Here is a 13,502-nt window from a genome sequence, read left to right as displayed (position 1 = left end):
AAGTATTTCTATAACAGCCCTTAGATATTTTCTTTAAAATACAGTGCTTTCCATCCTGATACACCAAGGTCTTGGCTTTGATCTCCAATCAGGGCATAGACAAGAATCAACCAATGAATACATAAAGTACAGTCCTTTCTTTCAATACTTCCACTGCTCCTTCTAGCCCAACGTTCCCAAATTGTGCACACTGAGGTGCCTGTGCACCCCAGAAAAAAAACTGGCACTTGATATCTTTTGAATATCATGCAAAATTCTAGTTCCAGGTAGTTACATTAGTTGCACTACATTCCCTTTGATGACATCATATCTCTGCGAAGTTGGTTTGGAACCATAGCAGTGATAAAAACTATTACACAAAAATCAGTGTGGCTGAAACCGGTTTGGCTCAGCGGTAGAGCATTGGTCTGCGGACTGAAGGGTCCCAGGTTGGATTCCAGTCACGGGCATGTACATTGGTTGTGGGCACATCCCCGGTAGGGGGTATACAGGAAGCAGCTGGTCAATGTTTCTCTCTGATAGACGTTTCTAGCTCTCTATCTCTCCCTTCCTCTCTGTAAAAAATCAATAAAAATATATTTCAAAAAATCATTGTGGAAGAAATGAGGATGGCTGTGTCCAATCTGATCCCAATTTTGAGAAATTGTACAGTGCCCATGGTAATTATTTAGCTCCATTCATTTAAGCCAAGTTAACAAAATATATATTAATGTAGAGCATGCACATATACTTTGAAAAAAAAAGGAAAAAGAGGTAATTTTCCCATAATCAAAACTTTATTGAAAAATTGACACCAAAATAGGAGATCACTGTTGTATACTTACAAAATTAAATGTAATTACATTATCCTGGTAGATTAACTAGAATTACTAAACTGATAAGGCTTTTTGTGATATAACCCAAATTCAGGAAGCTGTGTAGATCATTAGTGTTGCTTTCTTCTAAATGAACACCCTGCAATGGAATTACAAAAGCATATTAAACACAAGTCTGTTCTATCTTTGGTATACTTTTTTGTTTGTTTTCCTTTGGTACAGTTTTAATCGCAAAAAACACAAGTAAAAACATATTTTAGGAATATTACATTAATATACATATTTAGGTTATTTATCCTTTTATACCAGAAATTTGCTATAATAAATCATTTATATTTGAATTTCCTCTAATATAACTATAACTGTCACTCCTGTTTCTCAAATGCTATAATGGAGTCTATTTAAGACCAGGAGCTTGAATTTGTTAGTTAAAACTTTAATATTGGCATGATATAAAGGTTTTTGAAAATCTTGCAAGTATGTTGACTTCATACTTATTTATCTTACCAGATCATATCATATAGATCTTGCATCTGTTGCCAATCCACTTATAACTCTTCCAGTGAGAATAATATAGAATTCACAGCTCCCCAAAATATCACAAGCAAATTTCAAGTATCATTAAGAATGCTAAGTCTACAAGTTGTACTACAGAAAACTATGTAATTATTTTCTTACTACATGAAAATGAAAAATGATTAAAATTTGATTTTCTTATATCAACCATTAAGTACTCAGAGATAGCATTTATTATCTCTTACTTAGCTAGCAATAAAAACTGTCTTGAGTCTTATGTACCATATACATATGAAACAAAATATTTACAAGAGAAATCAGTCCATGGGCCCACACTATCCACTGAGCCAAATAGGCTAGGTGGGCAACAGAGAAAATTTTTATATCCTGTTTTAAAAAAACCCCATGTCCTATTGTATATACTTAGTATTTTGCTCCATTTATGTTTAATATCCCAAGTTAGGCAAACTAAATGATTAAATATAGCAAAATAAGGTGTTCTATCCTAAAAAAAAAATAATAATAATAATATTCAAAGGAGTTCTTTGCAAGGTCAAATTGAAAAGGACACCCTTTACTGAAAGAATACACAATGAAAAGACAAAATTATTTTGGTAATCATAAATTTGGGTTTCTTTTAAATTGGCTTTTAGTAAAGATAGAGACATTTACAATCATGAAATCTCATCACGGGTTAGAAAATCCCGGGTGATATACCTTCCGTGAGTCTAGCCTTTCCTCCTGTGGGCTGGCACAACACTGTGGAACAGCCTACGCAGAGAACCACTGTCTGGGCATGGCTGAAAACCGTGGTGATCTTGTAGCAACCTAGAAAAAGGGCACTGTTAGAAGTGAAAAGCAGAGGACTACACAGCACTTGTTCAACTTATTTCCAGTAAAGACCTTGTAAAAGATTACTTTAATGCTGTGCAATAGCAAGCCACATACCTAACCAACTTTTCTAGGAGCCACAAACTTGTTAAATATTATCATTTCAACATGTAACCAATACCGTGGGGGGAGGGAAGCTACACCTTCAAAACCTGCTGTGTATTTTGCACTTATAGAGTATTTTCATTTTGACTAGCCACATTTCAAATGTTCAGTAGCCACATCTATAGCTAATGGCCACACCACTATACTGGGCAGCACAGCTTTACACTAAAAGAATCAACATACTTTTCATTGCATGATGAAAAAGAAAGCTCATCATGCAATGAAGACTTAGTAAATCAAATGTCATATTCCCTCCGGAGTCCCATCTTCACCCCTCACCCCTTAATACCCCCTCCCCCCAATGTTTCCACAGTGGTCTGAATACGTTTATTATGAAAATATCCAATTCTGTAACCCCACTTCTACTCCACAGAAGGTCCTAAAAGTATCAAGTATACACTCCATACCGGTGATTCCCACAGAAATTTTCATTAGGAAAAGAATTAAATTTGAAACTTTACCTGGGCATTTCACATCCATAAAGTAAGAATTTGGACTCTGAACTAGCCGCTTCTTTTTATGTTTTTTCTTTTCCTCTTCCAAGGACGGATGTAGCAAGTCTCTAGCCAACTGGAAAAAAGAGCATATAGTGTCACTACTAGAATGAAACGCACAACGCTGGCAGATGCGACCATGCGTGAACTATACATGCAAAAAATCAGTCATGCTCAGCAGAGGCCACGCCTCGGGTGTTATTTTTTTTTTAAAGGTCGTCAACTCTCATCAGTACTTTCTGACACGTTTGCGTCCTCCCGGTGCCGGAACCGCGGCTCTCGGGCCATCCGGAACCATATGGCAAGGTTGACCCGGTTCCTCTGGGCTCAACCTAGTAACAGTCCCCATAAAAACACCCTGCGGTGCTCAGTGAGGGCGTGACCAGGGCCCGCCGAGGGTCCGAATCGCCGAGGGTCCGTGGAAACCGGGGTTCGGCATCTGACCCGACAGGGGCCCCGCGTGGCTGAGGCGCGACCACCCTCGGCGGAGCTCGTGGGAAAGGCAACAACAACCAAGTTCGGTTTTACAAGGGAAACGGGCAGAAAATCGCTTCCGAGACGAGGCAGCGGGGGCGAAACCCAGAGACATCCCCGAAGACTGCGCAGACACAGCCCCGCGGGCGCCCACCCAACACCCAGAGGCTGGGCTCCGGGAGCGGCCGATCCCCGCGCCTCCCCACCTCCCCGCCCCGCGGGCCCGACAGGCGCGCCGCCCCGCAGGTCCCGGCGAGTCCGCCACGCGCGACCCGGGCCGCGTGGCCGCCAGCCGCCGGGAGCCCCGGGCCGCCCGCGCCGGCCCCTCGGCCCCCGGAGCCGCCCCGGCCCCAAAGTAAACAGCTCACAGGCATGGTGACCCTCTCGCAGGCGCAGCCCGGCCCGATCTCCGCGGCGACACCCGGGGAGCGGCACGCGATCGCTGGCAGCACCCACTTCCGGGGGAGAGGAGGCCGAGGGGGCGGGGCGGCGCGGCGTCCGCTCTAGGCGCTCCTCTCGGTGGTGGGTGCGCCCGGCCCGCGGTCCCGGGCGGGGGCTCCGAGCACAGGGCCAGTCCGCGGCCCCCGGCTCCGCGGACCTAACGGGCCCAGCGGCGCCGGGGTCGGCCAGCGGGGTGTGCCCGGCTCAGAAGCCCCTCGGGCGTCGGCCGCGGGGAGAGGGGGTACGGGCGGTGGCGCGGAACCCCACGGGCCCGCCGGGGCGGGCAGGCGGGGCCGCTGGTCGCTAGGCCGCCCTCCCCTGTTGTTTTGTGAACTAAAAACAGTATTATCAATTAAAACTATTACCCTGCGCCAGCGGGGTTATGCAAGAGGCTCCTGTACTCGTGCATCCGGCTTCCCAGGCGCCGGGTACAAGTTCGTTGTGGGAGGAAGCTGTGCCTTGGGTTTGCTCTGCCCTGGAAAAGTTTTTAAGCGCGAGTTGCTGCCAGTTCGCTGCCCGACTTTGTTCACTAGACTAGAGGCTCCTTCCTGACCCCTGGAGGAGCATGCACTTTCCAGAGCGGATAACTCCAGCCTGAAAAAAACACACCAGGCAGGGGTCACGATATAAAATACTAGAGGCCTGGTGCAGGAGGAGTTGGGTCCCTTGGCCTGGCCTGTGAGATCACCTGAAACCAGCTCTCCAACATCCCCTGAGGAGTCCCAGATTGCAAGAGGGTACAGGCCAGGCCGATGGACCCCACGGGTGCACCATGGGGCCAGGGAGGGGTAAGGGAGGGCTCCAGGGCTTGTTAGGCCTCTCTGGCTCAGCCCCCATCCACCGGATCCCAGCAGCAAGCTAACCTGCCAGTCAGAGCATCTGTCCCCTGGTGTGGTCAGTGTACAGTCATAGTGAGAGGTTGAGTGGCCTTAGCATATCATTAGCATGTTATGCTTTGGTTGAATGGACAACTGGACACTTAGCATATTAGGCCACTTAGCATATTAGGTTTTTATTATATAGGATTTTTGATGAGGAGGACAAGCTTGAAGGATTGAGTGTGAGGGAATGTTATTGAAAGCTAAGAAACCAGGGAGACGCTTGACCAGAAAATGGTCCTAGATACGTGTTCTTAATCACCTATTTCTCTATTTGCAAAAATAAAATATAATACACATTTTGGAAAATGCAGAGAAACAGAAAATTAAAACCACTGTGCAGAGATAAACATCTTAAACATTTTGACCTATGTCCTTTCAAATATTTCTTTATTCCCTTACAAGTAGGTTTGTTTTGGGTTTTATTTAACATAATTGATAGCTTGTGCATATTCCCTTTTAGACTTCATCTCCCTACACTTACTGTATAATGAACATTGTCCCATCTTACTACACATTTTCCTAATGATGACTCTTAATAGGCACATAGTATTGATCATATGAATATATATCCTCCTTTCACCCATATGCTAAATTGGAATTAGGTTGGGTTTTTAAATATTTAGTATTTTAAATATTAATAAATATTTTCAGATGGATAAGTATCCCATATTATAAAAGGTTAATATACAAATTGTCCCCTTGACCAAGAGTTCAACCAGGAGTTCAATCTGGAGTTTGACCAGGGGTCAGGGCCAGCCAACCAACCACCTGTGGCCCCTCTTCCTGGCCAGCCCCATGCCTGATCGGCCCCCCACCCTGATTGGGTCCAGCCCGATTGACCCCAATTGGGGTAGGCCAGCCAGACCCCACTCGTGCACAAATTCATGCACGAGGCCTCTAATATAGAATAATACAATTGAGTAGGCCAAATCGTAGCACCCAAAGTCTTCAATGTCCTAATCCCCAAGATTTATATCGATAGTTACACTAGAGGCCCAGTGCATGAAATTCATGCACAGGGGGGGTCCCTCAGCTTGGCCTGTACCCTCTCCAATCTGGGATCCCTCAGGGGATGTCTGCCTCTTGATATCCTAGACCGCTGTCTCCTAACTGCTCACCTGCCTGATCACCCCTCACCTCTCTGCCTACTTGATCACCCCTAATCACCTCTGCCTGCCTGCCTTATTGCCCCTAACTGCTCCCCTGCTGGCCTGATCACCTCTAACTACCTCTGCCTCACCCTGTACCCAGGACCTGGGTTTCCCTTCCTCTGGCCAGCCACAAGCACCCAGGACTCAGGCCAGCTTCGCCCAGGCCAGCCACAGCTGCAGGGGACCGTGGGCACCCAGGATTTCAGGGAGGGCAACTTGTCCCTTTCCTGGCTGCTCTACATTCCTCTCTCCCCAGTGTTGAGTGTCTGAGCCATTATGGCATGATGCCGTGAGGGCATGAGGACATGATGACTGAAGTACAGAACTGTAAGAATAAATTTGCATTGTTTTAAGCCACTAACATTTTGGTAATTTGTTATAGCAACATTAGAAAACTAATACAATAATGAAGACCCATGTACCCAACACTCTGTCAAATCTTTATTTGATTTTTTACAGAGAGGAAGAGAGAGGGATAGAGAGTTAGAAACATCGATGAGAGAGAAACATCGATCATCTGCCTCTTGCACACCCCCCACTGGGGATGTGCCCACAGCCATGTACATGCCCCTGACCCGAATCGAACCTGGGACCCTTTAGTCCACAGGCCGACGCTCTATCCACTGAGCCAAACCAGTTTCGGTTCTGTCAAATCTTAACAGTCAAGACAACCGATCCCCAAGTTTTCACTATTAAAATAACACTGTGGTAAACATTTCTGTAGATTAGTCTTTGTGCACATCCTTGATTATTGTCTTAGAATAAATTTCTAGAAGAGGAATTGCTGAGTTAAAAGTTATGCACATTTTAAGGTTTACAATATTACCAAATTACCTTCCAGAAAAGTCAAACCAATTTATATTCCAGATGGATTGAAAATTCCCCTTTTTTACACCCTTGGCAATATTGGATATTATGTTTTTTCTCTATCTCGGACAATCCAGAAAAACTATATGGTGTTTTGCCATATTTCACTGTTGTGTTAATTAATACTTCCCATATGCTTATTGCTCATTAGCAGTTTTCTGTCGGAATGATCATTTATTTCCTCCTTATGTGTTCTTCTATATTAAGGATATTAACCAAATATTTTCCCAATTTATTTTCTATTAATTTTATCCTATTTTATTTTTGTGTGATTTAAAAATCATACAATAAATTGTAATTGTGTATGCACACACACACTCACACACACACACACACAGTATAATGCAGGCATACCTCATTTTATTGCATCTTGCTTTATTGTGTATCACAGATGTCACATGTTTTATAAATGTAAGGCAAGACTCTCCACCAGCAAAAGATTTACATATGTCTTTAATGCAATACTTGCTTTATTACAGTGGTCTGGAACCAAACCTGAACTACCCTGTTTCCCTGAAAATAAGACAGTGTCTTATATTATTTTTTTCTCCCAAAGTTGCACTAGGTCTTATTTTCAGGGGATGTCTTATCTTTCCATGTGCTAGGTCTTATTTTCAGGGGATGTCTTATCTTTCCATGTGCTAGGTCTTATTTTCAGAGGATGTCTTATTTTTTTCAGGGAAACATGGTATCTCCAAGGTTTGCTGCATATTTTAAACCTGTTGGGTTTTCCTTCACAGACAGGCCTTGGACACCTTAGAATTGGCTAAATATTTGCCTATATTTTCTTCTAATTATTCTTTAACTTTTTAGTTAACCTGGAATTTATTTTGGCACTTGATGGCACCTGAACTTCTAATGATCAGGCCTAGTTATTGCTTCCGTTCCTTAACCAATGCCCAGTACAGTGTTGAAATCCTCCAACTTCTGAGAAGCTGTGATAACATGAAAAATAAAACTCTCAAGAAGACCTGAACTGTATTTATAACTCTGCCTCCCCCTCCAGAGCTCAGTTTTTCCTATAATGTCCCCTAGGCCCCTTGCACTGATGGCAGATGAAGGGACCTGGAGTCCCTCTGCCTTGGTGGCCTATTCTCAGGCATCCTGCAGGAGGAGCGCCCACCTGCTTCCCAAGCCCGAGAACAATCCAGCTGTCTCTCCAGGTCTAAGAAAGGGCTGCTGAACCCCCAGTCAGCACCTGGTTTGCTTCACCTCAGAAGTGCAGTCAGCTCCTCCCTTTCCCCTTTACCAACTTCCGAAGCTGGGAAAACTCACAGCTGTTTGGGATAAGCCAGGAACTCAACCCGTGCTAAATTTCAAGCCGGCCAAGACTGGTTCTAAATAGGTCAGCTCCCACTTTTCCCTGGGTCAGAGTTCCTCAGGCTCCTACCTTTCTTTCCCAGAAAGATGGTCAGAGGTTTTGTTTTTAAGCAACTTGGGGTGAGAGGTGGGGGCCTAAATAACTTTTCACACTCCTGCCTTTCTGAGTATTTTTTTTATTCTAAGAAGCTCAGAGAAATCTGTGTCATCAGCAAACATAACAAGGCTGCATTCTTTTTTTTTTCTTCTTCCTTCTATTGTCCACCTGTTGGCAGGTTTCAAAGCACATGTGACTTATTCTCAACACATTCCCGAAATCAGCAGCAACTTCTGAAAGTCCACATCTTCTCTGCACACCAGTTCAACAGGGTCACAACCGTTGTCCCAAAAGCTCCATTGTAGGGGTTCAAATCCATCTGTCATTCATGAAGACGTTTGACACTCTCAGGTAAGCTCCCATCTGTTAGGGGTAAGAGTCCCAGATGCAGGCTGTGCTGTCCTTTTCTTTATTTTCCGTACCAACCTAATTTCTGACTGAGGCTGAGCCCTTATTGGGCTGGTGCTATAGACTGAATGTTTGTGTCCCCACACCCCCAAGTTCTTATGTTGAATCCTAACCTCCAATATGATGACATTGGGAGGTAGGGCCTTTAGAAGGTGGACAGGTCACCAGGGTGGAGTCCATCAATGGGATTAGTGCCCTTATACATGAGGCCCCAGGGTGCTTCCTTCCACCTTGTAAAGACTGAGAGAGACTGTCACCTATGAACAAGGAGGATGGCTCTCTCCAGACACAAAATCTGCCAGTGCCCTTGATCTTGGACTTCCCAGTCTCCATAAATGTGGGAAATAAATAGCTGTTGTTTAAACCACCCAATCTGTGCCCAGAAGGCTGACTCTGATGGGCTATGGCAGCTGGGTTCTCTTGCCCTCTGGTTTCTAGTTGGTTAGGCCCATGGGAGGCATCAGTAGGAAATCATGGGGTGGGACAAGAGCTGAATTGGAGTATTTATTCCCCAAGATTATCCTGGACAGGCCATTTTCTCCCAAGTGGCCCTGTTTCTCTACAAATAACAGTGGTTTCAGGTGTTTCCCACAGCTCTCATGGGATTCCAGTCACTACTCCCTCCCCTTCTGCCTGAGAGGTGGTGCCTCAAATTTTGTGTTGGTTTCTGCTAACCCTGCCCCAACCTTGTACATCGTCCCTGTAGGATTGAATGGGCAGTCTGTAATCTGCCAGGACCCGGACATGGGCATGCCCTGCTGGGATGTGCTCCTTTTCATTTTAGCCTGGAAGGCTTTGCAGATGCGCTCCATCTGCTCCTCAGCCATCAAACCCGGTTACCCCAGGGATGTCCCTTGTCCTTGCCTGCGGAACCCTTTGGGTTTAACAGGTCATGGCTTGAGATGAATATGGGAACATTAAGGGGTCCTAGCCATGCAGATCTTTGACACTCTGTGGAACAGCAGCCCTGGGAAATCCTAGAAACTTTTTGGAAACGCAGACCTTCTGAGTCAGAATCTGCATTTTAACAAGATGCCCCGGTCATTGGTGTGCACATCCCAGTGTGAGAAGTACTGGCCTAGATTCTCCGCACTGCCATCTCTCTGGAGTCCTCCTTCCAACACCTGTGGGGCTGTCAGGAAGCCGGAGTCCAGATTCCTACTGCTCCAGGGTAGCAGGTCAGGGCTGTTTTTCTAAACTGGACAAGGAAGCACCCCTTCCCTTCGTCTCAAAGGCATTTTATTCATTGCAGCAAACCTCATTCTCTCTTGTGTCTAGGAACCCTTTAAATCAGTGATACGTCGACTTGGTTGCACATTAGAACCCCCAAAAGAACATCCTAGGTCAAGTAAATTAGAGTATTTGGGGGTGGGACCCAGGCAGCAGAGCTTTTAAAACTCCCCAGGTGGCATCACGAGGAGCCAAGTTGAGAACTACTGCTCTAAGTTCTCTCGAGGCCTCAAAATTTTCAAAAGCAAATCCCAGGAAGAGCCGGGACCGGTTTGGCTCAATGGATAGAGCGTTGGCTTGGGAACTGAAGGGTCCCGGGTTCGATTCTGGTCAAGGGCATGTACCTTGGTTGCGGGCATATCCCCAGTAGGGGGTGTGCAAGAGGCAGCTGATCGATGACTCTCTCTCATCGATGTTTCTAACTCTCTATCTCTCTCCCTTCCTTTCTGTATAAAATCAATAAAATATATTTTAAAAAAAATCCCAAGAAGAACTACAGTCCATTCCTGCTTCAAGGGAGAGGTAGGAAAAATGCATAGAGGAAGAAAAAACATTAATATCCAGCCTTAGTAGTCAGGTGAGATCTCCCAGCATTGTCTTGGCTGCCTTGACGATCAGCTCTCTGGTCTCCTCATCTCTCCACCTATTGCTTCTTGCAAATCCTCTCACTACCTGCCTGAGTCTCCAAGGAAGAGTGAGCTGCTCAGAGGCCAGATACTCTCTCAAACTACATTGTCTTCCCACCGCTCATAGAGAAGATGTTTTATGAAGATGCTGAGGTAAGCAAAAATTTATACAAATGTAATTAATCTCTCCTACTTCTGAACTCCTGCAGCTCTTACATTCATCATTGCTTAATAATCATTGCTGTCTTGCGTGTTTTTCATTTTATGCCTTTGTACTGTAACTTCAGCTTCTGTGTCTATGGTTCTATGTCTTCTCTTCCCTAAAAGTCCACAGGCTTCTTAAGTTGAGGATTTGGTTTCATCCCCCCACATGCCTAGTGCCATGCATAGTACGTTCAGGGATGTGTCCACTGAGTGCCATACTCAATGTAGCTAACTGGATGGCCATTCTTTAAGGACTGTTGCACCGTGAGTTTACCTACACCCTCTAGTTCAGTTGTAACTTCACTAGGTTCTTCATGATGCATGCCTTTGACCTTTTTCCTCTGCCACAACCTGGTGTGATGAAAAGACCACTTAATTCTGGCTAAGCCTCAGTTACCTTGTTTCTAAAACTGGAAAACAATCCTAAGTCATTTTGGGGTTGGTCAGATTTTAAAGTGAGCTCTTCCCTTGGAACGAGTGTACAGGCAAAATAAGTGAAATCATTCTGTTTTACCATTAGATGAAAGCTGGTTAAAAGCCTAATGAGCCAAAAGAGCTCAAAATATTAAGAATGGTATTTTATTTATTCACATTAAAGAACTTATTCAGCTATTTATGAAATGTTTGCTATATACAAAGTAGGAGGTAATAGAAATGTTGTTTCTTAGGAACACAGAAACTTTTTAATTCTAACATCCACGTAACCCCTTTAAGCTGTTTCTCCATCTGTAAAATGAAAATATTTATACTGGTTTCATAAGGTTAAATGAATATAAAGAGATAATACTTGTAAAGTGTATAGTATGCTATAAGTGCTCAATAAATGCTTGATTGTAATTGATAGAGCTTGTTGATAATATAAACATCATTTGGCTCTGGGAATCTTGGGCTGATGGTGATTTCCTTAAAAGCAATTGGTAGAGCTGAAATCAGTTTGGCTCAGTGGATAGAGCATCGGTCTGCGGACTGAAGGGTTCCAGGTTTGATTCCTGTCAAGGGCATGTATATTGGTTGCAGGCACATCCCCAGTAGGGGGTGTGCAGGAGGCAGCTGGTCAATGTTTCTCTCTCATTGATGTTTCTAGCTCTCTATCCCTCTCCCTTCCTCTCTGCAAAAAATCGGTGGAATATATTTTTAAAAAATAATTGGTAGAATGCAATGTTTTTTTTACAGAAGATTGTGTATACATTCCATCTGCAGAAAGTTTGCAGGAGTCTTACCTTAGACCAAATGCTGAGAGATTGCGCTTTCAAAATCCAACAGGTGGCACAGGAGGCACTTGTGCAGGACAAGCGCTGGCCTTGGAGAGCTGTACCTCTCTGCTTCCAGAGGGCCTTTGTCTTGGAGGTGTCTTCCTCGCCTGTCACATGGTCACTCTGAAAGTAGCTGTGCAGACCGTGATTATTTGGGTTTTCCTGAAGGAAAAGGGTGTGGCCTAGAAGGCAGTGGAGAGTGAGACTAGTCTTCCACAAATATTTTCTCCTAAATATTCCACTCATCTAAAACTAGTTAACTATATTTAACTACTTACATTCCAAATTACCCTTACATGAAGTAAATACCATTGGCTCTAAATATATTTTTTATGGAAACATTTAGTCCAAAATATAGTACAAGGTCTGTCTTCATTATTACTCGTGCCAACTTGGTAGTCAGTGGGTAGCAGAGGCTGACGCCATGGAGCCCTGGGAAATGAGCTGGGGGGAGAATTGTGCTACTGATCTGCAGTGTTTGCTAATTTCCATAAATGTTGCCACCATGGCCAAAGTCAAGTACTAGGATGAAGTTAGTTTACACGGAATGGGGAAGAGATGAGCAGAAACTCCTCTTTGGGTAATGCCAAAGTGTTATTTTAGGAATATTGCCGTTATCATCAGAACTACTGATAAAAAAAAAAAATCCATATTGACAATTTTGGGCTTTCTTTTCTCCTTTTTTGGGTCAAAAATCAAAGAATGGGAATGAGAAATATGAGAGAGAATAGACTACTAGACAAACCCAAACTGGATGACCTTGAATAAGGAAGAGTTGACTTACTTTATCATTTTGCCCACCTGAGCACAACATATAATAGAGTAAGAGCTCTCTAAGATGTTGCTCTTTGACTTACAGATAAAGAGATTTATATTAAATATAGAATTTCCGGTTAGGAAGGAACAATTCATTCCAATTTTAGATAGCTCTAATTGTTCCTTAAATCATGTAAAAATCTGCTTTTTAACTTAAATTCACCTATTGAGGTTCCGGTCCAGGAAGGGAACATGGAAAATGCCTTCATTTATTTTCCAAATGACACCCCCAGCACTAATTGAGGATGGCTTTACTTCTTTGGGATGAATATCACAGGCTCCTGCTCTTTGCAGTTTCTCATCACCCTTTTCATGTTTCTCTGGACATGCTCCAGTTTGTCCATATCTCTCTTAAAATAGGCCCAATGACTTAACACATTGCTAGCTCAGAATAACATGGCGCCATTGCTTGTCTTATTCTGCTCATCATATCTGTGTCAATATACCCCAATATCACATTAGCTTTTTGGGCAATGCAATGGCACCACATTACTGATTTACATAAACATAAAAAAAAAAATCCTTAATTTTTAAACTGTTGCTAAATCTCATGTCCCTTATGCTATAATTGCATTTTAAGGAATCTAAGTCCAGGGAATATACTAAAAACCATTGAAGTCTACCCTTTAAACCAATGGGTTGAATGATATGTGAATTATATCCCAATAAATCTGTTAAAAAACGTAAGTGCAGGAAAAAAAAAAAAGGCAGATGTATCTTATTAAATACTAAATTTTGTATTTTATTAAAAAACTAATAAATTTTGCCAGATACATTATCTTATATAATCCTTTCAACAATCCTTTGAGTTCTAGCAGAATTAAGAAACTTATGCAAGTGAAGGAGGAAGGATTTGAACCCAGATCTACTCAGGATGCCCATGCTCATTCCACCACACCACACTGTCTTCCTG

At 43.6% G+C, this 13,502-nt stretch overlaps 1 protein-coding gene and 1 long non-coding RNA gene across 3 annotated transcripts in view; one reads left to right on the top strand and one right to left on the bottom strand.

Annotated features, from left to right (window-relative positions):
* Positions 1 to 754: 754 nt before the first annotated feature.
* LOC311624781 (small ribosomal subunit protein eS27-like) lies at positions 755 to 3,876 on the bottom strand. Its single transcript, XM_084888398.1, has 4 exons — positions 3,664 to 3,876; positions 2,789 to 2,897; positions 2,049 to 2,159; positions 755 to 954 (listed from the first exon to the last, which is right to left on the bottom strand). The coding sequence occupies exons 1-4, from the start codon at positions 3,667 to 3,669 to the stop codon at positions 926 to 928; spliced, it is 255 nt and encodes an 84-aa protein (XP_084744524.1). The 5' UTR covers positions 3,670 to 3,876; the 3' UTR covers positions 755 to 925.
* Positions 3,718 to 13,502, top strand: part of LOC311624843 — a 25,874-nt gene continuing 16,089 nt past the window's right edge. For both annotated transcript variants that reach the window (XR_014795390.1, XR_014795391.1), the window contains exons 1-2: positions 3,718 to 3,817; positions 8,231 to 8,403. This is a non-coding gene — a long non-coding RNA (uncharacterized lncRNA). The remainder of the gene's footprint in view (positions 3,818 to 8,230; positions 8,404 to 13,502) is intronic.

The sequence above is a fragment of the Pipistrellus hanaki genome, assembly GCF_964339955.1.
Source record: "Pipistrellus hanaki genome assembly, chromosome: 1".
NCBI lineage: Eukaryota > Metazoa > Chordata > Mammalia > Chiroptera > Vespertilionidae > Pipistrellus > Pipistrellus hanaki.
The sequence above is the reverse complement of the archived record's forward strand: the minus strand, read 5'-3'. Positions and strand labels throughout refer to the sequence as shown.